Source organism: Prionailurus bengalensis, chromosome D1, assembly GCF_016509475.1.
Source record: "Prionailurus bengalensis isolate Pbe53 chromosome D1, Fcat_Pben_1.1_paternal_pri, whole genome shotgun sequence".
Classification (NCBI taxonomy): domain Eukaryota; kingdom Metazoa; phylum Chordata; class Mammalia; order Carnivora; family Felidae; genus Prionailurus; species Prionailurus bengalensis.
The window spans coordinates 56,562,557-56,587,435 of NC_057346.1; the positions used below are offsets into that span (position 1 = coordinate 56,562,557).

A 24,879-nucleotide genomic window follows, 5' to 3' on the forward strand; every position below is an offset into this window, starting at 1 on the left:
ATAGCTTCATTTCTCAGATGGCACAATTGAGGTTTGGAAATGACACGACTTGCCCAGGGTCACTAAGAAGGGATGGGCCAGGATTTAAACCCAAATTTATACCTCTCAGATGTCCCCCATGTTGTAGTTACTGGAATGAGTTGCTCCAGGAGGGAAAGGATCCTGCTTCCCTGCTGGAGGGGGAGGGGTGAGTCACAAGTAGGGTCCCCACCCTGGGCATCCTGTTCTTCACTACTGACGCATGTCCCAAACCCAGGAATCCAGAATTCTTCCCATCAGCGCATCTGTCCCCATGTCACCCACTGGGCCGACACACACAGACAAGCACCCCTTGCGTCTGATCTTTATTCTCCATGTTGGTCTGCCCTGTGTCTTAACCTAGCCTCTCACCTTCTTGCCCAACAGAACAGGCCCAGGGGTGGTAAGCTTGGGGCCATCGGATCAGGAAGGAAGAGTCAACATGGCATTATCTGGCTCAATCTGATCCGCCTTCTGGGAAGATGAGATAGGGCCACAGGGCCAGGCAGGGAAGAGAGGCTTTGACCAGCCCTTTTTGTTGGGGGATGGGGAGGAACAGAAGAAGGCTGCAACAGAATTTGTTGAACTGACATTTATGGAGACCTCCCACCTTTCTGTGTCAAGGTCAGGGGCTGAAATGACCGTGAATGAGTAAGAGGTGCCTCGTGGAGCTCTCTGCCTATGTAATGTCAGAGCTTAGACTCAGGGTTCATCTCAGTCAGCCAGGGAAACTGAGGCTCAGAGGGAGGGTGAAGAAGTCTGCCCATTGTCATATAGCCAGTGACAGAGCACGGTTCTCCTCATCCACCTTTCGGGCCCCTGTGGCTGCCAGTCTACAGTGCAGAGGACCCAGAAACTCACAGGGGCCTGGCATGAGTGCGGAGGCCTCAAGGCCACCTCCTCCTCTCTGGCTCAGGGAGGGCGGAGACGGAACATGTAGGGTGCAGGATGAGGGACCCTGTAGGAGATGGGGCTGGAGCCTGGGGCTTCTTTTGTGCCGTTACTCAAGGTAGAGGAAGGAAGACCTGGTTGCCGTTCTCTTTCTCTGCCTATTGAGTGACATTATAACTGGGGATAGAGACCTCAGAAATCACTCTCTTCCAGCCCCCTCTCCCATTCACAGAGGAGGAGGCCAAGGAGAGGGAGGCTTGCAGCGGCTTCGCAGCGGGAGTGCAAACCAGCGACGCCCAAACTGGCAGCTGAGACTTGGGGCCTGGCATGGTTGGATTTGCAGAACTTTGGGAAGGCTGTGACCGTGTGCTCAACAGACACCTCCAGGAAGCCTTCTCAGATCGCAGCACCTCCAGCTGGGCTCCCTAACGCCAGCCCTGGCCTCTGGGGAGGCCCTCAGCAGAACTCCAAGTGCTGGTCCACGGGGACGTTGTACTTGAGCTTATGGGCTTCGAAGAGGTCACACAGCTCCTTGATGTAGCGCCGGTGAAGCTTGTCCACCTCCTCCTGCGAGGGATGCAGCGTCTTCTGCACCTCAATGGGCTTTCCCACTGCAAGACACAAATGTGGGTGCTGGCCCAGAGCAGGAGCCACGGGGTTGCAGGGGACCTTGGGGCAGGTGCCCACCCCCATGGTCATCTCTGCAGGAAACTGCTCTTACTGCCATCCCTTTCAGCCCTGTTTTGGGTGATGGATTCTAAGATGTTATAGCAACTCCAAGATTCTAACTCAGTAACCATACCAACTGGCATTGCAATGTGCTCTGCAATGTGCCAGGCACTTTCCGTGCATTAGCCCCTATCCTCATAACAACCCTCTGGGGATAGAAACTCTTACTATTCCCGGTTGACAGGGGAGGCAACGAGGCTCAGAGAGGTTAAGTAACTTGTTCAAGGCCACACAGCCAGGAAGAAACAGTTCTAGTTTTTAAATCCCAGGGATATGCTCTTAATTTTCAGGCTATACTGTTTGGGGAGCCCAAGATGTCATGATTAGAAGCGCCTGTAGTTCGGGGCGCCTGGGTGGCTCAGTCGGTTGGGCGTCCAACTTCAGCTCAGATCATGATCTTCTGGCTTGTGGGTTCGAGCCCCTTAGCAGGCTCAGTGCTGACAGCTCAGAGCCTAAAGCCTGCTTGGATTCTGTCTCCACCTCTCTGTCCCTCCCCTGCTCGCTCTCTCTCTCTCTCTCAAATATAAATAAACATTAAAAATAGAAAAAAAAGGGGCGCCTGGGTGGCGCAGTCAGTTAAGCATCCGACTTCAGCCAGGTCACGATCTCGCGGTCCATGAGTTCGAGCCCCGCGTCAGGCTCTGGGCTGATGGCTCAGAGCCTGGAGCCTGTTTCCGATTCTGTGTCTCCCTCTCTCTCTGCCCCCCCCCACCCCGTTCATGCTCTGTCTGTCTCTGTCCCCCAAAAAATAAATAAACGTAGAAAAAAAAATTTTTTTTAAAAAGAGAAAAAGAGGTGCCTGTAGCTCTCGGGTGAGGTGGGCCAACTGCCCAGACAGCAATTCTTACCGCCCCCTACCCCCACCCCCCCGGCCTGTAATGTCCCCTTTGTTCTAGGGAGAAATCAAGAAGCCCTAACTAACCTCTTCCTCTGGTTCTTCCTGGCTGGGAAGGTAGCTCCCTTGACTTTTCCTTTTGGGAATAGCTCTGGAGGCAGCAGCAGGATTTTTTTTAACCTTTAAAAAATTTGTCTTTAATATTTATTTATTTTTGAGAGAGAGAGTATGAACAAGGGAGGGGCAGAGAGACAGGGAGGCACAGAATCTGAAGAAGGCTCCAGAGCCTGAAGAAGTCAGCACGGAGCCCGATGCAGGGCTTGAACTTACCAACTACAAAAGATAACGTTACCTGAGCAGAAGTCAGACGCTTAACTGACTGAGGCACTCAGGTGCCCCAGAGGCAGCAGCGGTATTAACATGCATGAAAATATTGCCACAATAAAAGAGGAAAAGTCATGGCAGAGGGAATTCACCAAGTCTGTGCTCAACTAACAAATAAATGGATGGATAAAGAGGAATGGACCTCTCTCGATAGGCTTTCTCAGAGGGATCTGGTTGGGATCCAAGAAGAAAGCAAATAAGGAGTCCAAATTGCTGAAAAAGTAGGGCTGAGTCCATGCATTAAGACTCATGCCCATTATTTACAGGAAAATCCCTCAGGCTCTAACCCAAGCCTATTGATTGCTACTCTACACAATTCTAACAGACTTGGGATGCTCTTTCCTAGTATTCACCTTCTGCAATGAGCCCTATTAGATCCTCTAGGTCAGAATTAAACTCTTCTTCTCTAGCGTAATAAAGAGTCAAATAGGTCCCCATTCAGTCCTCAATTTTGTTACTCAAAGGCAGTGTGATCTTTTGGAAGTTACTTAACCTCTCTGAGCCTCAGTTTGCCACGAGTGAAATAGGGATAATAGTCCCTACCTGGAAGGCTCTTAGGCTAAATTGAGCTGCTGCAGGTAAGGAAGCCAGTGCAGTGCCTGGCACGCAGCAGGTACCCTGTAATCAGTAGTGACTGCTGTTCTTCGTGCCTCTGTTATGGTTCCCATCCCAAAGTGCCCTGTACTAGGGTTATCTGCTTGCGTGTATGTTTCCCAGTCTAGAATGTGAGCTCCATGAGGGCGACGATGTGTCTGACCCGTCTCCAAGTCCCCTTCACAGCACATAGTCCAGGTCCCTTTCCCTGGAGCCGACACCTGTCCCCCCCCACCCCACCAGCCTGGCTCTCAGCTCACCCACGGTGGTGATGGGCTGGCGGTAGGGTATAAGACCAAAGCTGTACTGGAAGACGCCACGGCCATGGAAGAGCGGGAGGGAGATACCCATGATCTTCTGCAGCCGGTCCTGTATGCAGCGCAACCAGGAGCCGGGAGAATTCTCCACCTGGTCAAATAGTTCATTCTCCCCGAAGGAGAAGATCGGAACGAGAGCAGCCCTGGAGGGAGATAGGAGAGACCACGTGTGGAAGGCCCTAAAGAAGACCCCAGCTAGCTTCCTGCCTGGACCGGGTGACCAGGAATTGGAGCAGAGGACAGAGCCCTGGGCCAGGAGTGGGAAGACTGAGTTGCCTACCAGACCTGCTGTAGCTTTGCTTTCTGAACTCGGGCAGGTCCTGGGCCCTCTCAGGGCCACAATCTCCCAGTTGTAACAGGACAGATAGACCGGAATGCTTCAGAGAGTCCTCCCAGATATAAAACATCTGTGGACTTTGTAGAAAACCTCTCTCCGGCTCCAGCTAACTTGTATTCTTCAAAGACGCTTCGAAGTAGAAGAGCTCTGTGATATGCCCCAAACTCCATTTTCCCAGATCCCATAGATATCAGATCTCGTGCCAGCTTTGGGCAAATATATCCCTTCCCACCTAGTCCCTTTGAGCACCACACTTGTCTTCTGAAATCTTTTCTGGGTATTTGGGCACGACACAGTACGGATCTCCCCAAGATAGAATCTTCATTGTAAAGGGACTAAGACTCTCCCTGTCCCAATACAATCTGCATTAGTCTCTGCTGTCTTCCCGCCCAAATCTAATCCTTGCCCATCTCCAGCTGAACGGAGAGCCCTCTTCCCAGATACCCGTGCATCAGGGCGAGTCTGACGAAGCCCTTGCGGTTCCGCAACAACAGCGTGTAGGCCCCGGGCCTGGCATTCAGTGCCTCCTGGGCACCCCCTATGATGATGGCCAGCAGATTGCCACCTTCTTTCCTGTTGAGAATGTGAGCAGCGCTCTCCTTGTCTGATGTGACCAGCCCTGGGAAGAGAAGAAGGTGGTCAGGTACGGGGCAAGGGGGCAGGGATTGTCAAGTGGATGTGAGCCAAGAAAGCGATCACCAAAAGTGGCCACAGAGGCCTGGGTCCCCATCTCACCCACTCCAGCTTGGAGTTCCCTGAGGACTGGAACTGAGTTCTCTCCCTTTTCCTGACACCCTCGCCAAGCTCATGGCCCCACATGGTGCTGTGGGAAGTACTTCCTTGGGTCTAGCCACCTTCTCCTATTGCACATGTTCTTGTAAGAAGTACAGAACCGTTGGAGCGCCTGGGCGCTCAGTCGGTTTAGCATCGGACTTCGGCTCAGGTCATGATCTCACCGTTAGGGAGTTTGAGCCCTGCGTCAGACTCTGCTGACAGCTCGGAGCCTGGAGCCTGCCTCGGACTCTGTGTCTCCCTCTCTCTCTGCCCGTCCTTGCTCGTGCTCTGTCTCTGTCCCTGTTTCTCTCTCTCTCTCTCAAAAATAAATAAACATTACAAAAAAAAAAAAGTACAGAACTGTTGGCACCCTTGCCACAATGCCTCTTCCCATGCCTCCAGCCTCATCCTCTTGGACTACCCCAGGGTGTAAAAACTCACCCCCCGACATGATGTAATCCCTGAAGAAGGGGACCCGGAACCACAGGGTCAGCATCATCAGATGGGGGCGGATGCCAGGGAAGAGCGAAGGGAAGCCTGTGCTCTCGGTGCACAGGTTGACAAAGGCTCCAGCAGCCAGGACCCCGTGGGGGTGGAAGCCGGCAAGGTAGTTCCGGGAGGGGTCCAGCTCGGCGGTCTTGACCAGCTGCAAGGACAGCAACCTGGTGAGCCAGAGCTGGACCTGCGTGCCGACCCCGACTGTGCCACTCATCAGTGTCGCTCCCCCTCTCTGAGCCTCAGGCTCTTAAGAAGATCGAGATATGATGTGTGAAGGCACCCAATGATACCGTCTCAGATTCACTGCTGGCTTCGGACAAATTGCTTCCCTCTCGGGGTCTTCATCTGTAAAATGGGGACATTAAGCCTTCCTTCCATTCAGCCTGCCTTCCTCCCAGGACTGCTGAGAAGCTCAAGTCTGTTGGTGTCCTGGAATTACCAAGATTACTACAGGACGAGATATAATTCGAAGGCATCAGAGGGACACACGGGGGCACCAGCCTGCTGCAAAAGGCCCGTTTCCACAAATCTCAATATAAGAAAAATTGGCACTGAAGACCTGGGAGTGAGCATTCGCAAGGTATAGCAGGAGTGGTTGAAAGAGCATGCAGTCCAGGAGGCTGGCCCTAGTCCTCTTTACCCTTCTGGACAAAGCAAGTGTCTCCCTGTGGCTCCCTGCTCCCCTGACGCCAGACCTCCATCGCCCCTTCATCACGCTCTTTCCCCAGCCCTGGGCTCTGCTGGCCAGCAACTTGCCAGAGTCTGGTCAGGCCTGCAGCATGGAGCGGGGAGCAGGGACCACGAGTCATTGCACACTGACTTGGGAAAGGAGAGCTGTTGTCCTTAGCGGCTCCAGGATGAAGTGGGGTGAGGGTGAAGGGCAGGAAGTGAGCTAACAAATGCTGCTCTCAGCCCATTACTGGACAGGCTGCTCCATGGCTCAGTCTGCAAAGATTGCTGCGGTGGGCAGTGACTGTGTGTGTGTGTGTGTGTGTGTGTGTATGGGGGCAATCCCTTCCCCACCCTGCCAGGACCCGCAGGCCCACCCTTTACACGGTCCTGCACCCTGGGAGCCACAACCATCAGAGTTTGAAGGCTCTTGAGGTCCCTGGCCCATGCCCCAAGCCCCTGGCAGGAGGGTCTCTGATAGGACTGGCCAGTCCCTGCAATCTGCACTCCTGGGCGTGGGGCAGTCCTTTCCACTCTGGGGCAGCTTTGTCAGGGTGAAAGTTCACCCTGTCATCAAGATAAAACTTGCAGCAGGTGACTCCCTGAGGATTCTTGTTGCTGCCTTTGTGGTCCAGGAGGCCTGGCTACCTTCTCTTGGAGCCTGGAGGGACTTGGCGCGGTGGGGGGGGGGGGGGGGGTGATGGACAGCAATGGGGATCTGAGCCTGTCCGCCCCATCGAGGCTGAACAGCCCCAGATTCTCCTGCACTTGGTTTCTGTAACCCACCCTCCTGCCCAGTATGGCCCCCAGTTACCCACTGACGCTTTGCAGAAAGGCTGCAGAGACCACAGCTGGGGAGACCATTGCCTCCCGTACGAAGACAAACCCCTTCCACTCACGCAGTGAAGACTTGCTGGATATGAAAATAAAGATGGAACAGAGAAATCTATGGCTATTCTCAGTGAGAAAGGTGCTTGCACAGGCACCCATCTGGTGGTGTTTCCCTACACACATACCTGGCTCCCCTCACAGAAGCACCAGCACATGAATTCCTTCTCAGCCAGCGGGAAGGCAATTTTGTACAACCTCCATGAAGGCGATTTGGCAATAGCTATCACAACCACAAAGTGTAATTGACCTTTTACCCTAGCAACTCCACCACTGGGGAATTGCGTGTGCTTGTGTAGAATGATATTAACCACGGCATCTTTTTTTTTGTACCGTCATCAACCCCGCATCCCCTCCAATGTCCACCGACAGGGCCCGTTCAGACGAATTGTGAAACGTTTGCCCCTCTGCAGCCCTAGGGAAGTATGGCGAAGATCTCCCTGGCCTGGCAGGGGAAGGTGGCCACAATCCCTCGTCAGGACGGAGCAATGGGCAAGACGGTGCGTTCAGAATGCCGCTGACCGGGCTGGCAGAGGGGGCACGCGCTTGCTTGTGTGTGGACAAACGCTGGTCGACGCAGTTGCCTCTGGGGAGGGAAGGGAGGAAATGAGAATTGAGGTGGGGGGGGACCCTTTACCATACACCCTTTTGTCCCTTCGGAATTCTGAACAAGAGCGCATGACTTATTTTAAATGAACAATGAATGTATGAATGAACAAAACAAATGAATCAACGAAAGAAAGAAGGATCATCCTTGATAAAGAAGGCTTTGCGTGTTGAGACACATCCTGGTGAATGTGAGCGCCTGTGTCTAGACGTGCGTGCCAATACTTGCACGTGCAGTTACGTGTGCGTGACCTGGTGTGTGCACTGATGGGTTGTCACTGTCCACCGAGGCCTGGTCTACACCTCCCTAGACATAGTCTCTACTGCTGTTTTTCTGCGCTAACCTCTTCTATCTGTCCCCTGGGCCCAAGTGGTGTCTCTCCCTCGCTGTGAGGGTCTTTTTATTATTTTTATTTTATTTGATCTATTTATTTTTATTTTTTTAAATTTATTTATTTTTTAATTTACATCCAAGTCAGTTAGCATATGGTGCAACAGTGATTTCGGGAGTAGATTCCTTAGTGTCCCTTCCCCATTTAGCCCATCCCCCCTCCCACACCCCCTCCCGTAACCCTCTGTTTGTTCTCTATATTTAAGAGTCTCTTATGTTTTGTTCCCCTCCCTGTTTTTATATTATTTTTGCTTTCCTTCCCTTATGTTCATTATATTTGTTTTGCTTCCCTTCCCTTATGTTCATCTGTTTTGTCTCTTAAAGTCCTCATAGGAATGAAGTCATATGATGTTTGTCTTTCTCTGACTGACCAATTTCACTTAGCATAATACCCTCCAGTTCCATCCATGTAGTTGCAAATGGCAAGATTTCATTCTTTTTGATTGCCGAGTAACACTCCATTGTATATATATACCACATCTTCTTTATCCATTCATCCATCGATGGACATTGGGCTCTTTCCATACTTTGGCTATTGTCGATAGTGCTGCTATAAACATGGGGGTGCATGTGCCCCTTCGAAACAGCGCACCTGTATCCCGTGGATAAATGCCTAGTAGTGCAATTGCTGGGCTGTAGGGTCTGTGAGGGTCTTGAGATTAAGACCACCTGTCTGATGCCTCATCTGACCCAAGTATGGGTCTGGCACAGAGGCGATGCTCCAGAAAGACTGGAATGAAGGAAGAATGAACACATGAATAGAGGAGGCTGATGCAGCCTCAGAAGGAAGGCCCGGTTCTGCTGCCAGCTCACATGACCTTCGCACTTCCCATGCCTCAGTTTCCTCTCTATCCCCCAAGACAGTGATAATGCCTCCCTGGCAGCGTTGCTACTGGGTTCGGGTGAGGTAAACAGAGAGGGGAAGGTTTATAAAGCGCTGCGTTCTCTGCCTTGCTCCCTCAGTTCTCTTAAGGAAGAAGTGGGACTAAGCAAAGGCAGATGGGTGTCTGGGGAAGGCCTTCTCTGGGTGCGTGTCATGGCAGGCTGCGTACCAGGCAGTGGCTGGAGAACGGGATGGCCAGGGTGCTAGACTCTGGCCAGGGTGCATATATATGTGTGTATATATATATATATATATATATATATATAATATACATATATATAATATGTATATATATACATATAATTACCATAAAATTCACCTTTTTTGAAGTGTGCAATTCAGCAGTTTTAGTATCCTTCAGAAGTGAACAACCATCACCCCTATATAATTCCAGAGCATTTTCAACACCCCAAAGAGAAACCCCATACCCATTAGCAGTCACTCCCCATACTGTAGCCCCTGGCAACCACTAACCTGCTTTCTGTGTCTATGTGCTTATTGCCTACTGCCTATGTGTCTATTTGCCTATTCTGGGTGCTTCCTGCACACGGAATCACACAATATGGCCTTTTGTGCCTGTCTTCTTTCACTTTAGCAGAATGTCTTCAAGGTCCATCCATGTTGAAGCATATATCAGTACTTCATTCCTTTTTACGATTGAATACTATTCCATTGCATGGATATACCATATTTGTTGTTCATTTATCACTCGACAGACATTGAAATGATTTCCAACCTTTGGCCATTACAAATAACGTAGGCACGAACACTTGCACATTAGTCTTTGTGTGAACACGTTTTCAATTCTCCCAGGGGTGTCACTACTTTGAACCCCAAGACCCTTGCCTAGAAGACCACAGCCCTGTGGGATGAGAGAGGCATCTCAAGGAGAGGGCATCTGGACCGTGGGTGGGAAAGAGGACCACGAGGGCTGTGTCTCTGCCCTGTCTGCCCAGTCCCATCTCTCAACAAATGTCCTCATGCCTTCTTACACTCTTGGGGTGACCCAAATGCCTCAAGAACCCACTGTCCTGATGGCCCCTTTACGGTTCACAGATCACCCACACCACTAGCCTGTGTGACCGTGGCCCTCGGGAGGTCAGCTGCAGTGTGAGAGCCCCCATTTGATGGTTGTGCAAACTGAGATGCAGAGGGGTAAGTGACCTGCCCAAAGCCACACGGATGACCTGAGCTCAGTTCTGCTGTCTCCCGCACAGAGCACCAGAGCACCAGGCCGGGAAGTCTTTGTTCCAGACACAGAGAGCTACCTGGAGACTCAGGACTATCTCTGGGGTCTTTTCCTTTTTTGTCAAACTTGGAATGTCCAGGCGGTTAGCTTCAGGAGAAGGTGGTTCCTCCATCGGCAACCAGGTCCAGGCCCTGGAGAACCTGTTCATGACCTATTTATGTACCTTGATTGCTTGGCAGTTTAAAAATACAGGGCAAGCAAGGTTTGGTTCAGTAGTCTGGTTCTGGCCTTGGGCATCTCATTTGTGGCAGATTTCCCAGAGGATTCTGCCATATATCAGGGTTTGAGAATCACTGCTTTAAACCAAAGGAATCCCCTTCCAGCTTTAGGCCGTTGGCCGCGCACACGCATGCGTGTATGGGGGGGGGGGGGGCGGGGAGACCGGGTCCTTGCCTGCCTCCTCCCATCATGGCCAGATGAAAAGAAAGGCTTTGAGCCACCACCACCCCTTAGCTGGTGAGTTCTCCACCCTGCCCTCACTGAGCACTGAGCAGACAGAACAGACACCCATTGACATCTGCAGCTATATTCCCTCAGTTCTGAGAAGCTCCTTTTTTCCCACATCTTAACATTATGCTATCAAGATGCATTTGACAATTTTAATCGGAAGAACTTTTTTCTTAGTGGCACATAAAATACCAGTATGTTTTACTATCAAGGATATCTTAGAGTTGAAGACACGCAGGATGCACCAAGCACAGAGAGCTGGAAAGAGTGCCCCGGGCGGTACGCATTCCCAGCACCTACTGTGCGTCAGGCACCTCAGGACACCTGCTTTCTCCATCTCCTGTTCACTCTGCAAGGGAAGTACTGGTGGCAACGGCTCCATTTTACAGACGAGCAAACTGAGACACAAGGTCAATCCACTTGTTCTAGGTCATATAGCTAGTAAAGTCGCAGAGGCAAGATCTTAACACAAGCAGCCTGCCTCTGTGTGTGTAACCTGTGGGCTCTGCCGCCTTGTAGGAGTCCCCAAGCGAAAGGTGGTGGGGGTTAACGGGGTCAAGGGGTGCACTTCAGGTGACGGCACCAGCCCAAGTGACACAGCTCATGCCTGGAGAGCTGACAGCAAAGGGGTCAGGTGAGGCGTGAGCATGGGTCCAGAGTCCAGGGACCCAGAGTCTAATTTTTGCAGGCCAGGCAAAAATTAGATTTGATATTAGGTGTCGTGGGAGTCCCCGCTGTGTTTTAACGTTTTGTGAGTATCATGGCTGCTGTGTGCAGGATGGACGGTAAGGGGCGTCGGCGGAAGCAAAGCCCAGATAAAAGAAATGATTGGTTAGGATTTAGGTAGTGAGTGGGGGAGGAGAGAAGGGTGAGACCCGGAGAAGTTTGGAAGTCAGACCCCAAGCTTCAGAGCAGCAGCTTTCAACCGGGGCCAGTTCCCCTACCCCACCAGGGGACACGTGGTAACGTCTACAGACATTTTTGGTTGTCACAACGGGGAGAGGGGAGTGCTACTGCCATCCAGTGGGGAGAGGCCAGGGATGAAGACAGACCCCTCCCTCCAATACGGACACACCTACAACAACCATTCCGTGTCAAATGTCCACGTGCCCAGGGGCAGAAAGCCTCCTGAGAGCTGTGGGCTGGGAGCAGGGGTGGGGGGAGGGGATAGCAAGGACCGGAAGTGAGCAGGAAGGGAACCCCTCATCCCTCCCTGCAGGGCAGCCCTAGGGCTGAGGGGAGAGCTGTGCCCAAGGCAGAGGTAAGACTCCTGGGAGGGTCCTGAGGACGGGCGCAGGTCTCTGGTGTAGGAAGACCCTCTCACAGGCAGAGCCCTCCCATGATGAAAGGAGCCACCAGCAGGAGGAAGTGTCACCCCGTCCAAGTGTAAACTGGAGATCAGTCCTGGGCAGGTGGCTGGCTACCTACCAGGTTAAGAGACCCCAGTATGCTGGGAGGGGGGCGGGCTGGGAGGTGGGGCACGAAGTCCCTAGTGATGCCTGCAGGGCTGTGGAGGAACCGAGGGATGTCCCAGGTGTGGGTGAGGAGGTGTTCCGCACTGTCCCCAGCCTGCAGCATTTCCTGACACCAGGTCACCGCCCGGCCACAGCACTCCACCCCTCAGGCCTGGGCCTGTGTAGACAGTGTTTGCTCTGGGGTGATGAAATCTTCACAGGGGAAACCCAGCTTTGGGGCTGGTTTTCGGCATAAGGTGGGATCGGCGCCTCCTCTGCAAAACATTGCCCGATTCTTCGTCATTGGCTCTTTAGGAAGCCTCCAGCACGAGTGTAGAAAGCTGCAAGGCCCAGAAACAGCGTTCCTAATCTTGCTCGAAATTCCATCACTAGACGCTAGTTCATAAAATCACACGGAGAACTGACAGAAGCTCAGAAACCCACTCGCATTTGACAGAGCAGCGCGGAGGCTTGTGAATGTGGGAGAGCTGCAGCAGAGCTGAGGCTCCCTACCCTCGGCCACCCCAAGATCTCCGCGGAGCCTGCGCTGTAAAGGTGTGTGGAAGAGTGGGAAGGTCTCCCGGGAGGAGGTGGGGAAGGGAATCTGCAGGCCACAGCCCCACCCCTGCAGGCTCCCAGCCTAGGACAGGCGAAGTCAAAGCGCGTGCCATCTCGCCCTCTGCTGGCCACCTGGCGGTACTGCTCACGCTCTGCAGGGGTGACGCACCAGGCCGGCCCGTGGGCAGCAATCCTGAAACACTACAGTGGAACGAACTGTGGCAAATCAGGACAGCGTCCCACCAGTGTCAATAGTGCCGAGGTTGAGAGACCCTCCTCGAGGGCTGCCTGGCTAGGGGAGGATCAGCAAGGGCAGTGGAGGGGATAGGCACAGACCCTGCTTGTCCACGCTGACAAGATCTTGGGAGGGCACCCTGCAGAGGAAGCAAATATGGGGAGAAGACCTCCCCCAATCTGGACCCTCAGGTTAGCCTCAGCACTGCCCATTCACTCTGCCCTTCAACATCTATCACTCCTCATGAGGGTAGAAATCCCTGCCACTCAACTTCCTGCCCTCTGCCCAGCTCCTGCCCTGCTGTCTTGCCCTGCCCTGCCCTGTCCCACCCTTGCCCTTTGCCCAGGAGGCCCTGCTTACTGTGGTGCTAGGGGCTTCTGTATCCCAGCTCTTTCCCTGTTTTTGCTAGTCCTTGCCGGGCCCCCAGGACTGTAAGAAGGGAGCAAGGCAGCAGCCCTGAGTCCCATGCTGAGTGCCCACGAGTCAGTGAGTTGTTTAACCTCTGTGAGCCTGTGTTCTCCCTCCCCTCCCCCTCCCCGCCCTTTACAAGCTGGGGACCTAATTCCAGCAGGGGCAGGAGGAGGTGGGGCTCCAGGATGGGGTGGGAGAAGCCAGGCAGGTGTGAAGGTCAGAACAGTAGAGCTCTGGGCTGTCAGAGTCCTCCACAGCACGTGCAAGCTTCCCCAGAGTCCCTACTGACTTAGTAAAATAACACTAGCTCCTAGTTTACTGAGAACCTACAAGGTGCTTTCCTGACATCTCAGTGAATCCATCCAACTCAGTGATGTATGGCATTATCCCTTTACATATGAGGAAACTGAGGCTAAGAGAGGCTGTGAAACTCACCAAGGTCGCAGCTGGTTTGTGGCAGACTGGTATTAAGACCTAGTCTGTCCAGCTCCAGAGGCCACACTCTGTGCCTTTCTTCTCCTCTATTTCCAGGGAACGGCCAGCTGACCCTGCCTGGCACCTCTCTGTGTCCCCACTGCCTTCCTACCCTGTCCCATCTGGCCAATAAGCCATCCCTGCCCAGCGGCTTATATCTGAGGGTGTAGTCTATCTGGGATTCGGTAAAAGGAGCCAAGGGGTCTGTTAAATCCCAGGGTCTGTTTCACTCAGGACTGACATTTGAGTCCAGGATCGAGTACCCACAACGGCATGAGATGCCCTGAGTCACAGTGAGAGATTCAAAAGCGCTCAGAGTAGGAGGGCTCAGTCTGCTTCCTGAGGAAGCTTCCTGGGGAAACTGAGGTTCCGAATAGGGCAAGACCTTGCTCAAGAATTTGTTGAGTGGCATCAGTCACACCTTTGTCCCTCTCAGACTGTCATTCTCCTCATCTGATGAAATGTGGGGCTAGATGGTCTCTTAGGACCTTGAGTTTATTACATTCACGCCCATACCTGACTGCCGCGGGGTTTACACCTATAAGATACGTATGCGTGCCACACTATATGCCCCACAGAGCGCCTTCCAACCCTGTACACTCATCATTCCTCACATCGGCCCCACATCCCCGCAGATGGGAAACCATGGCCAGAGAGAAACTGGACTCTTTCCTAGGCCACATAGTGGCATGGCCAAATAAGCCCCAACCTCCCCGCCCAGTATTCTACTCCCTGCACACAGGACCATGCTTCCACCACGGACATGGCCATGCTCCATCCAGTCCCAGTACTCACCGAGACAGGGAAATAGTCCCTCATGTACTTCCACAAGAAGCAGCGCCTTATTGCTTGGAAGGACCTGCCCCCCTGCCGTGGCTTTTCTCGGTCCAGGTACCACCAGGTCGCATACAGGACACTGAACAACCAGAATCTTGTGAACAGGAGGCCCACGAAGACGACAACACAGATCTGGGCTGGGGAGGGAAGCAGGAGCCGTCAGTGGTCAGGTCTGAGAGGAAGGACGTGAGGCTGTCCACGCTGAGTCCGCCCATATGCCCAGCACTAGCAGCACGAACCTGTCCAACCCGTGGCCCCGGGAGGAAGAGATCGGCTTCCCACTCCTTCAAGGAGGGAATGCACCTGCCAATGTCACGCTGGGAGCACAGATTTGAACCCTAGGCAGGCTGAACTTCAAAACTCATTTTTCCCACTGTACTGGGTCCCGGACCCTGGTCTTCCCTCTCCCCCTCCTTCTCCCCAGTAAAATAGTCTGCATTCACCAGGTGCTCAATGCTTGCTGGACAACTGATTGGGTTATTTCTTTCAAGTTTCCATCTCCTGGGACCTTGGAGAAAACGGAGACACTTTTTCTCCGCCCAGCCCTCTTTCTGTTGACCCTCTGCCCTGTTTTCCCACAGATAGAGCTGGCCAGATCTTCCTCTTATTGAAGCCCTTTCATGGCTTTCCCATAACCGGAGGCACTGCCCAGCCAGCTCAGCCTGGCATTCAAGCTCCGCGTGAGCTGGCCCTACCTGCCTCCTGCTCCAGCCTCACCTCAACCACGCGCACCCCCAGTGCTCTGGCCACACGACCTGCTGTGTTCCTACAGCTCACTCAGCTCTTTTTTTTTTTTTTTAATTTTTTTTTTCAACGTTTTTAATTTATTTTTGGGACAGAGAGAGACAGAGCATGAACGGGGGAGGGGCAGAGAGAGAGGGAGACACAGAATCGGAAACAGGCTCCAGGCTCTGAGCCATCAGCCCAGAGCCTGACGCGGGGCTCGAACTCACGGACCGCGAGATCGGGACCTGGCTGAAGTCGGAGGCTTAATCGACTGCGCCACCCAGGCGCCCCTCACTCAGCTCTTTCAATCCCTTAGCTTTTGCTCGTGCTGATTCCTCCGCTTGCAGTGCCTTTCCTGGTGAAGGAGGGAGGGAGAGAGAGGCCACGCGCTGGCTGGACCAGGCCCAGCGAGGAATTCCCCCTCTGACCTACAGTTCCGAATCCCTTGCCATAGGCTAGAATCCCAGCTTCATCTCAGGGGCAGCTGGTCTGTGGGCCATCCCTAATCTGATGCTGATGGAAAGAATATTCCCAGGGAATATGGCTCCTTCCCCTTCCCATTTCCTCTACTCAACACCGTGCACTTATCCTCTTAAAGAAGGTCGGCTTCCTGTTGTATATTCTGCTTGAAAGTAAGGCAGATGGGGCCTGTCACTCGTGGCAGGTTTCCTGGAGGTGGGGACTTTTGACCCAGTCCGAACAGTGGTAAAATTCATAAGCCCAGACGACGTAGAATTGGGGCTCACAAATGTTCACTTTACACAGAGCACCTCCGACATGCCAGTGCTGGTGGTAGAGCCGTGAACGACAGACACAAAGTCCTGCACCCGGGCACTTCGTCTTTTAAGTTGTTATTGAGGTTGACAGGAAGCCATCAAAATGCTGGAGGAGAAAGCAGGCAAAAACCTGCTTGTAGCAGGTTTTGATCTTGCCCGAAGCAATTTCTCACTCAACAGGTCTCCGGGGGCAAGGGAAACAAAAGCAAAAATGAACTCCTGGGACCTCATCAAAATAAAAAGCTTCTGCCCAGCGAAGGAAACAATCAGCAAAACTAAAAGGCAACCGACAGAATGGGAGAAGATATTTGCAAAGGACATATCCGATAAAGGGTTAGTATCCAGAATCTACAAAGAACTTCTCAAACTCAACACCCAAAAAACAAAGAATCCCGTGAAGAAATGGGCAAAAGACATGAATAGACCCTTCTCCAAAGACATCCAGATGGCCAACCGACACATGAAAAAATGCTCAACATCATCATCATCATCAGGGAAATACAAATCAAAACCACAATGAGATACCACCTCACACCTGTCAGAATGGCTAACATTAACAACTCGGGCAACAACAGATGTTGGCGAGGATGTGGAGAAAGAGGAACCCTTTTGCACTGCTGGGGGAATGCAAACTGGGGCAGCCATTCTGGAAAACAGTATGGAGGTTTCTCAAAAAACTAAAAATAGAACTACCCTATAATCCAGCAATTGCACTACTAGGTATTTATCCAAGGGATATAGGAGTGCTGTTTTGAAGGGGCACATGCACCCCGATGTTTACAGCAGCACTATCAACAATAGCCAAAGTATGGAAAGAGCCCAAATGTCCATCGATGGACGAATGGAGAAAGAAAATGTGGTATATATATACAATGGAGTATTACTCGGCAATCCAAAAGAATGAAATCTTGCCATTTGCAACTACGTGGATGGAACTGGAGGGTGTTATGCTAAGTGAAATTAGTCAGTCAGAGAAAGACAAAAATCATATGACTTCACTCCTATGAGGACTTTAAGAGACAAAACAGATGAACATAAGGGAAGGGAAACAAAAAATAATATGAAAACAGGGAGGGGGACAGAACAGAAGAGACTCATAAATATGGAGAACAAACTGAGGGTTGTTGGAGGGGTTGTGGGAGGGGGGATGGGCTAAATGGGTAAGGGGCACTAAGGAATCTACCGAAATCATTGCTTCGCTATATACTAACTAATTAGGATGTAAATTTTAAAAAATAAAAAATAAAGTTAAGCCAAAAAAAATTGTTATTGAGGTTAAAAGATGCATAACATAAAGTTTGTCGCCTTAACCGTGTCTAAGCTCACAGTTCAGTGGCGATGAGTTCATTCACATCCCTACTGCCCATCTCCAGACCTCTTCATCTTCCCAAACTGAACCGCTGTACCCGTTCAACACTGACTCCCCGTGCCCCTCCCCCATTCCCTGCCAGCTGCCGTTTGATTTTCGGTCTCTACAGATTGGACTAATCTAGGAACCTCCTATGAGAAGAATCATGAGGTGTTTGTCTTTTTGCGACTGGCTTATTTCACTTAGCATAACGTCCTGGCGGTCATTCGTGTTATCCATGTTGTAGCAGCATGTGTCAGAATGGCCCTCCCTTTTTTGGCTGGAAAATATTCCGTTGCGTGTATATATCACATTTTGTTTATCCCATTCATCTGTCAGTGGACCAATGGACACTTGGGTTCCTTCCACCTTTTCCCTTTACTCTAAAATATTATTAAACTGGTTACTAATAATGAAAAATGGGGAGGCCTCATGTACAAACCCTGACATCTGCTATGTCTTGAAAAACTAGAAGAGGGGCGCCTGGGCGGCTCGGTCGGTTAAGCGTCCGGCTTTGGCTCAGGTCACGATCTCTCGGTTTGTTGAGTTCGAGCCCCACGTCGTGCTCTGTGCTGACAGCTCAGAGCCTAGAGCCTGCTTCGGATTTGTGCCCCCCTCTCCCTCTGCCCCTTCCCCGCATGCACTTGGTCATGTTCTGTCTCTCACAATTAGATGAACATTAAAAAAAAAAAAAAAGATGAAAAGAGAAAATGTTTAAAAAAAAAAAAAAGAAAAAGAAAACTAGAAGAAACGGTAGCCCTGAGTCACTGCTCTCATGGTCAGCCCCTCCCTCCCACGTCCCCCACATCCCCAGACCTGCAGGCGAGTTTCTGCCTCAACAGTGCTTTATCCTCACCTAGGCCTTGTGGTTCCTGGAGGGGGTGGCAAAGGACCATTAAGTGCTTGTGGGTTGGTCACCTGTTTGTCTTAAATATTTTTTGTTTTAAGTTTACTTATGTATTTTGAGAGAGACAGAGAGAGCATGAGCTGGGGAGGGCCAGAGAGAGAGAGAGAGGGAGGGAGGGAGGGAGGGAGAGAGAGAGAGAGAGAGAGAGAATCCCAAGCAGGCTCTGTGCCATCAGCACAGAGCCCGACATGGAGCTCTAACTCACCAAGCCATGAGAGATCATGACCTGAGCCAAAATCAAGAGTCGGACGCTTAACTGACTGAGCCACCCAAGTGCCCCTTAAATATTTTTTAATAACAACTTTGAAAGAGAAAGTTGTAGCAGAGTGGGAATAAAATGCCACCGTTTATATGAAAAAGAACATCAGCACTTATATATGGCTGCACACGTGTAGAGGAGAAAAGGAGCCCACAGCTCTGGAGGAAGGACAAAGATAGCAGGAGGCTTGAGTTAAATTTTATTTATTTCCTTTTCCACATTAAAAGTTTTTAATGGGGAAAAAAAGTTTAAGAACCCCAACTAGGCCCCTCTCCCCTTGGGCAAAATCAGAAGTCTCTATAGGTGACTCCCGCTTTAAGAAAACCAGCTTGAGAGGGGCTCCTGGGTGGCTTCATCAGTTAAGCGGCCCACTTCTGCTAAGGTCATGATCTCATGGTTGGTGAGTTTGAGTCCCGCATGGGGCTCTGTGCTGACAACAGGGAGCCTGCTTGGGATTCTCTCTCTCCCTCTCTCTCTCTGCCCCTCTCCTGCACTCGTGTGTGTGTGTGTGTGTGTGTGTGTATCTCAAAAAGTGAATAAATGTTAAAAAAATAAAATAAAATAAAATAAAAACCAGCTTGAGAGAATAAAAACAAATGGCTAATAGTGGCTATCTGGAGGGTAGGATTTGGGGAAGTCTATTGCTTTTAGGACACACATTATTATGTTTGAATGTTTTACGATAGCACGTATCAGTTTTGTGGTCAGAAAAAGACGTTAAGATAAAACACACAGGGCATTAGCAATGGACCGGAAAGATCTCCCCCACACCCACCATCCCCCTCACCCTCAGCTCACCCTTCAACTCCTCTCAGCAGACAAACCTCCAGGCTACAGGTCACTTAGGAAGGGAGACACTTTCTTTCACTTAATCCTCACGACTCTGAGAGGAAACATTTTAAACCTGACTTTACGAAGGTCCAGAGAGGGTACGCCAATTGGTTAAGGTCACACAGCAAGCTGGGAGGATGGAACCTAGGATTCAACTCTACCATTTTGGCAGCATCATGCTCCCATTTATTCAGTCAACAAATATTCACGGCCTCCGACTCTTGTAGGAGCAGGGGTTGCCGCTGAGGACACAGACGAGCTGTTTGAATGGCGCTTACCTTCCTGGGTGAGTTATAGAGGAGAGGAAAGGGAACAGTAAGCAAGTTACCCACTTGGGAGGTATTCGGCTGTTGGCCCTGAGTCCTTAGTGCCAAGTCCTAGTTGACTTCTCAGGCCACTTCTCTGGCTTCTGCCATTCCCCAGAATGTCCCCTCTGACACCAACATCTACCAGCTATTCAGTAAATGTGCATAGTCTTTACTCCTCCACCGGAAGCCTTTACTCTCGGGCCTGCCTTTCAATCCTGCCCTGTGGACCCATCTCCTAAGTAGCTCTGAATGGAGCCATTTCTCTCCACCCACTGCCAGCCTCCCCAGACCAGGGTGGGCAATCTTTTTTTTTGAAGGGAAGAGATACAAATATTGTAGACTTTGAGACTCAAGAGGCAACTTGGAGGCTATCACATAGGGATCTAACCATTTAAAATGCAACCATTTAAAAATGTAAAAATCCTTCTTAGCTCATAAACTTTACAAATACAAAAACAGTCAGTGGGCTGGATTTGGCCCATGGGCCATAATGTGGTGACCCCTGATGTAGGCAGTGATTGCTCCAGCCATCAGTCCATTCTCCCATAATCCAAACTGTAGATACATCCACCGTGCAGCCACAGGGTCCTTTGGCATGCAGATTAGACCTTGTCACTCCCCTACCTAAAGCCCTTCTGAAGCTCCCCTTTGCCCCCAGGAAAAAGGATACGGTAAAACCTTCTTGTCCTAGCACCAGTGAGCCCAGATCCCCTTTCGCAGCTGTCCTCCCTCTAGTCCTCCAGGCCCAGGGCTACTTGACCTCTCTGTGCTGCTCCTGACATTCCCAGGCTCCTACTCCCCAGGCCTGCAGGGCTGGGGGACGGAGGCAAGGTGGGTGCAGCGGCAAGGACAAACCCAATCACGCTCACAAAGCTCACGCGAGACATGTGCATGATGAACCTCATTCTGTGTGATCCCTAGGCCACAGCCCACCTCTGGGCGCCCGGTGACCTTTGTCCAGGAGCCAGCAAACTCGTAGCATGCCCTGGGCTGGGCCTCCTTCCCCAGGCTCTATCTGCCCTTTAGTCTCTTAGCCTCACCTGCTCCCACACCCTCTGCCCTCTCCCCTCTCTCTGCTCCTCCTTCCCTTTCTTCCTTTGGCTGTGGAAGGAGCCCGGGACTCAGGCCCTACAACCTTGGGCAGTTAGGGTACTCGGTTTCTCTGCTCCTCTTTGTACCGGCGATAACCAGGGATATTTCATGTTTAACTACGCTTGGCACGGAGACACAGATGAATTGTAAGCGATGTAGGGTGCTGGAGGGCATGCTTTTCCGGGGGTGATTCCTTCAGCTGCAGAATTGTGAGGGGGTTCTGCAGGAGCACCTGGTATGTGTGGGGGCGTGGGGGTGTGTGTGGAGGGGGCTGGGGGTGTGTGGGGGTGAAATGGCTGTTGACCAGCCTGTACAGAGTATGCCCATATTGTAACACCTTGCATCAATGCACAGGCTGGACACCAGCCGTTGGGGAAGCCGTGCCTGCCCAGTCTCGCGCTGGCAGAGGAGGTGAAGAATCCCACATGCCCCCAGTCACTCTCTTCCCGTGCTCAGCCCTGGGAATGTCCTCTGAATGTCCTGCTGAAGAAATGTCCTCTTCAGCAGAGGGGAGTTGGCGCAAGTGTGGTCTCCCTGGCCACGATCAACGTGCTTACCGTGGGGGTAGGGTGGGTAGAGGAACCTAAGCATGTTTCCCGTGGGATGCCAGCCCAGGGGTTGGACCAGATGTGTGCTGGGCAGAGCAAGCACGTTCTTCACTTCACCCCACAGCAACCCGGCAAGGGCAGCTTTGGTATTCCCATTCTGCAGCTGATGCAGTAGAGGCCCGCAGAGGTCAGGCATGGGTCCAGTGAGGTCACGCGGATGCTCGGTTGCCCAGCCAGAGTCTGACCCAGGCTTGTCTGGGACCCCGCTCACTCCCCTGGGTCCTTTCCTTGTTCCCCTCTCTTTCCCCACCTGCCAGTCTCAGTGTCCTCCTCTCTGAAAGGAAGGAAAGAAACCCATTCCCTCTGAGGAGCCTGGAAATTTCCCACAATCACCTAGATCCTTCCCCACACCACCAGGCCGCTTGAGGCAGGGTCTCTGTCCCGGTACTAAAGTAGGTGGAACCCCCACCCCAGGACAGCTCGGTAACCTGCTGGAAGCCACAGGTGATGGCTTCTACCCCACCCTACCCCCACACCCTGCCACGCCCTCCAAAGCCTCCAGGCGGGGGACTTTTCGGGCAGGGGCTCTGAGCACAGCAAAGCCCCCTTTCGAACGGATGTCTTTCCACCATGGATGCAACTGTGTGCGCCCGAAGCGGCAGATGCCCGTGGTCTCCCAGCCCCCAGCCCATCTCTCCTTACCCAGGGCCAGGAAGGAGAAGACCCACTGCAGGACCATGAAGGTCTGCAGCCGGCGCTCCCATGGCACGAACAGGGGTGCAAACTCCACCATGCTGGCTCCTCCGCCGGCTCCAGAGGCTTCTCTGAGCACTGCTGTCGTGTCTGAGACACCGGCTGGTTTTTGTTGCCACTGGAGGTTGCGTCAGCATTTGTAGGGGGGTGGGAGGAGGGGTGTGCCCTTCCCAGCCCCACCCAGCCTCAAGGCCTCTGGCCAGGACCTGTTTCCGAGGAGAAACCTTTGAATCCACCTGCCCTGGGTCTAGCTAAAGGGAGGGGAAAAAAAAAGGAAGTGTGTCAGCCTTATCCAGGATAGTTGCCTCCTCAGGCAGGGCCTTATCTGCTGCTGATTTCTCTCTGCTTGTTCGAATCTTACCCTTCACTTGGAAGGTGATTGCCCCAAGCAGAATAATGCAACCCTGTCCTCCTGTATCCGATGAGCTGGCTCCAGAAATTATCTCCCCTCTCTCTCCTGTCATGTCCACGGCTCGCCCGCTACAAACGTGCAGTCATAGCGCTCACCTAAAAATTCCTTGGCCCCACCATCTCCTCCCCCTCTGCCTCATTTCTCAGCTTGCCTGCACAGCACAACTCTTGGGAGAGCTGTCTGCGGGCCACACCTTCGCCCCCCTCTCTGTCCGCCCCATACTTCAGACGCCACCATTCCCTGGAACTGTCCTCGACAGAAGTCCACTAATGGCCTCCATGTTGCTAAGTCTACGGTCAATTCTCAGATCTCGTCTTACCCCATCAGCAGACTGAGACACGGTTGATTACTCCCTCCTCCTTGAAATCACCTGGCCTGTGGATGGCACACTCTCCTGGTTTCCTTCCTGCCTCTCTGGCTGCTCCTTTGTCTCCTTTGTGGCTCTCATCCTTTACCCGATGACATGTTTGAGCACCTTCCCGCCCCCTCAGTCCTTGGACCTTCTCTCTCCTCTCTACGCTCTCTCCCTTGGAGATCTCATCCACCCTCGTGGCCTTGTATTCTACCTATACAATGAAGGCTTTCAGATCTCCGTCTCTAGCTCTGCTCTCCCCCTGGGGCTCCAGACTTGAATATCTAGGTGGCTACTTGACATCTTCACTTGAGAGCCTGCCGGACGCCTCCATCATAGAATGTCTAAAAACTGAACTTGAATTCTCCTTACCTGCCCCTGCCAACCTGTCCTCTCCTCTTTGCCATCTCAGTGAAGGATAACTCCACGAACTTGGCTCCTCATGCTAAAACCCTAGTCACACCAGATTCGTTCTCTCCCCCTCCATCCACATCCATTGGTCAATTCTCCTAAATCTCTCCTGCATTTTGAATTGAAGTGTATCAAACGTACAGTAAAATGCACAGATCCTGGGCAGAGTGACATGCCTTCACAAAGTGAACACGCTTACGGAACTACCACTCTGAGCAAAAAAATGGACCACGATCAGCACCCTGGCCAGCCACTCTCCTCCTCCCTGTAGGCCACCACGGTCCTTATCTCACTTTGAACTTCACGAAAAGTGAACCTTACAGGGTATACTCTTTGGGGACTGCCTTCTTTGGCCCCAGATTGCATTTGTAGTACGTTTGTTCCCATGGCCATATAGGATTTACTGGGTGCGTATGCCACAATTTATCCAGTTTATTGCCGAGAGGCATTCGGGTTGTCACCTGTTTTCTGAATATGATGAGTTGTACTGCTCTGGACGGTCTCCGCCCCTCCAACCCAGTTTTATTGAGAAACACCTGCCATGCATCATTGTATAAGTTTAAGGTACACAGCCTGATGATTTGATTGACATATATTGTGAAATGATTAGCACAACAGGATTAATTATCAATCATCCCCTCATACAGACACAACAGAAAGAAAACAATTTTTCTTTGTGATAAAGACTCTTGGGATCTATTCTCTTAGCAACTGTTCTATATCTCGTACAGTAGTGTGGGTATTTCTGTACCTGTCTTTTGGTGCACATTGGTGTATATTTTTGTGGAATGTGTGCATGGGAACAGAATGCTGGGTCTCCTGGTATAAAGCCAACTAGTTTTCCAAGGCAGTTGTATACACCTCCTCTCCTACAGCCCCACATGCTTGCTTGCTTCACATCCTCCTCGACCTTTTAACCACTGTAGTGAGTGCGTGAAGGGACTTCCTAGAGGTTATAGGATTTTTGTAATGCCAAATAAGGTTGAGCACATTTTAATATGCTTATTGGCCATTCGGATTTTGTTTTCTGTGCAGTTCTTGTTGTAGTCTTTTGTTGATTTCAGTATGCCTTGTATTAGAAACCTGCCTTACACCCCCACAGGCAGCCTCTTTGATCAACTTGACACCGACTTTTTTTTTTTAGTTTATTTATTTTGAGAGAGAGAGAGAGAGAGAGAGAGAGAGAGATTCGCAAGCAGGCTCCATGTTGTCAGCACAGAGCCCAACATAGGGCTCAAACCCAGGAACAATGAGATCAGGACCTGAGTTGAAATCAAGAGCAGATGTTTAACCGGCTGAGAGACCCAGGCTCCCTGACGCCAGCTTTGTTATTGGTCCCTCTGTCTCTATGCGGGTTGACCCTCCCACAGTCTCAGCACAGCCAGAGGGATGGCTGGGCCAAAGAGTCTGTGAACACTCAAGCTTGGGAGTAGAGCCAAACCATTTTCCAAAATATTGCATCAGTTTACATTCTGGGAATATGTGAGAGATCTCATAGATGCAGACCCTCTCTGAGCCTTATACGAATAGACTTATTATTATTATTTTTTTTTTGCTAGGGTTGTGAAGCGATATCTTGTTGTGGTCTTGATTTGCATTTCCTGATCACTAATGGTAAACATGCCTTTATTCGTAGGCTTTTCCTTTTCTGGGAAAAGCTCTTTTTTTTTTTTAAGT

The 24,879-nt window shown here is 51.5% G+C and overlaps 1 protein-coding gene and 1 long non-coding RNA gene across 2 annotated transcripts in view; one reads left to right on the forward strand and one right to left on the reverse strand.

The window, feature by feature from the left end:
* The window catches only part of LOC122483322, a 41,798-nt gene extending 30,813 nt beyond the window's left edge, over positions 1-10,985 (forward strand). Inside the window, exons 4-5 of the long non-coding RNA XR_006297385.1 lie at positions 9,871-9,969; positions 10,723-10,985. This is a non-coding gene — a long non-coding RNA (uncharacterized LOC122483322). The remainder of the gene's footprint in view (positions 1-9,870; positions 9,970-10,722) is intronic.
* MOGAT2 (monoacylglycerol O-acyltransferase 2) lies at positions 330-24,344 on the reverse strand. Its single transcript, XM_043580206.1, has 6 exons — positions 21,977-24,344; positions 14,438-14,616; positions 5,321-5,525; positions 4,550-4,724; positions 3,712-3,911; positions 330-1,520 (listed from the first exon to the last, which is right to left on the reverse strand). The coding sequence occupies exons 1-6, from the start codon at positions 22,065-22,067 to the stop codon at positions 1,366-1,368; spliced, it is 1,005 nt and encodes a 334-aa protein (XP_043436141.1). The 5' UTR covers positions 22,068-24,344; the 3' UTR covers positions 330-1,365.
* Positions 24,345-24,879: the final 535 nt, after the last annotated feature.

Coding starts and splice junctions, on each gene's coding strand:
- MOGAT2 (XM_043580206.1), bottom strand. CDS start 22,067: ATGGTGGAGTTTGCACCCCTGTTCGTGCCATGGGAGCGCCGGCTGCAG. Junction 5,526..14,437: donor GGGACTATTTCCCTGTCTCG/GTGAGTACTGGG, acceptor CTGTCCTTGCAG/CTGGTCAAGACCGCCGAGCT. Junction 4,725..5,320: donor GGATTACATCATGTCGGGGG/GTGAGTTTTTAC, acceptor TTCTCTTCCCAG/GGCTGGTCACATCAGACAAG.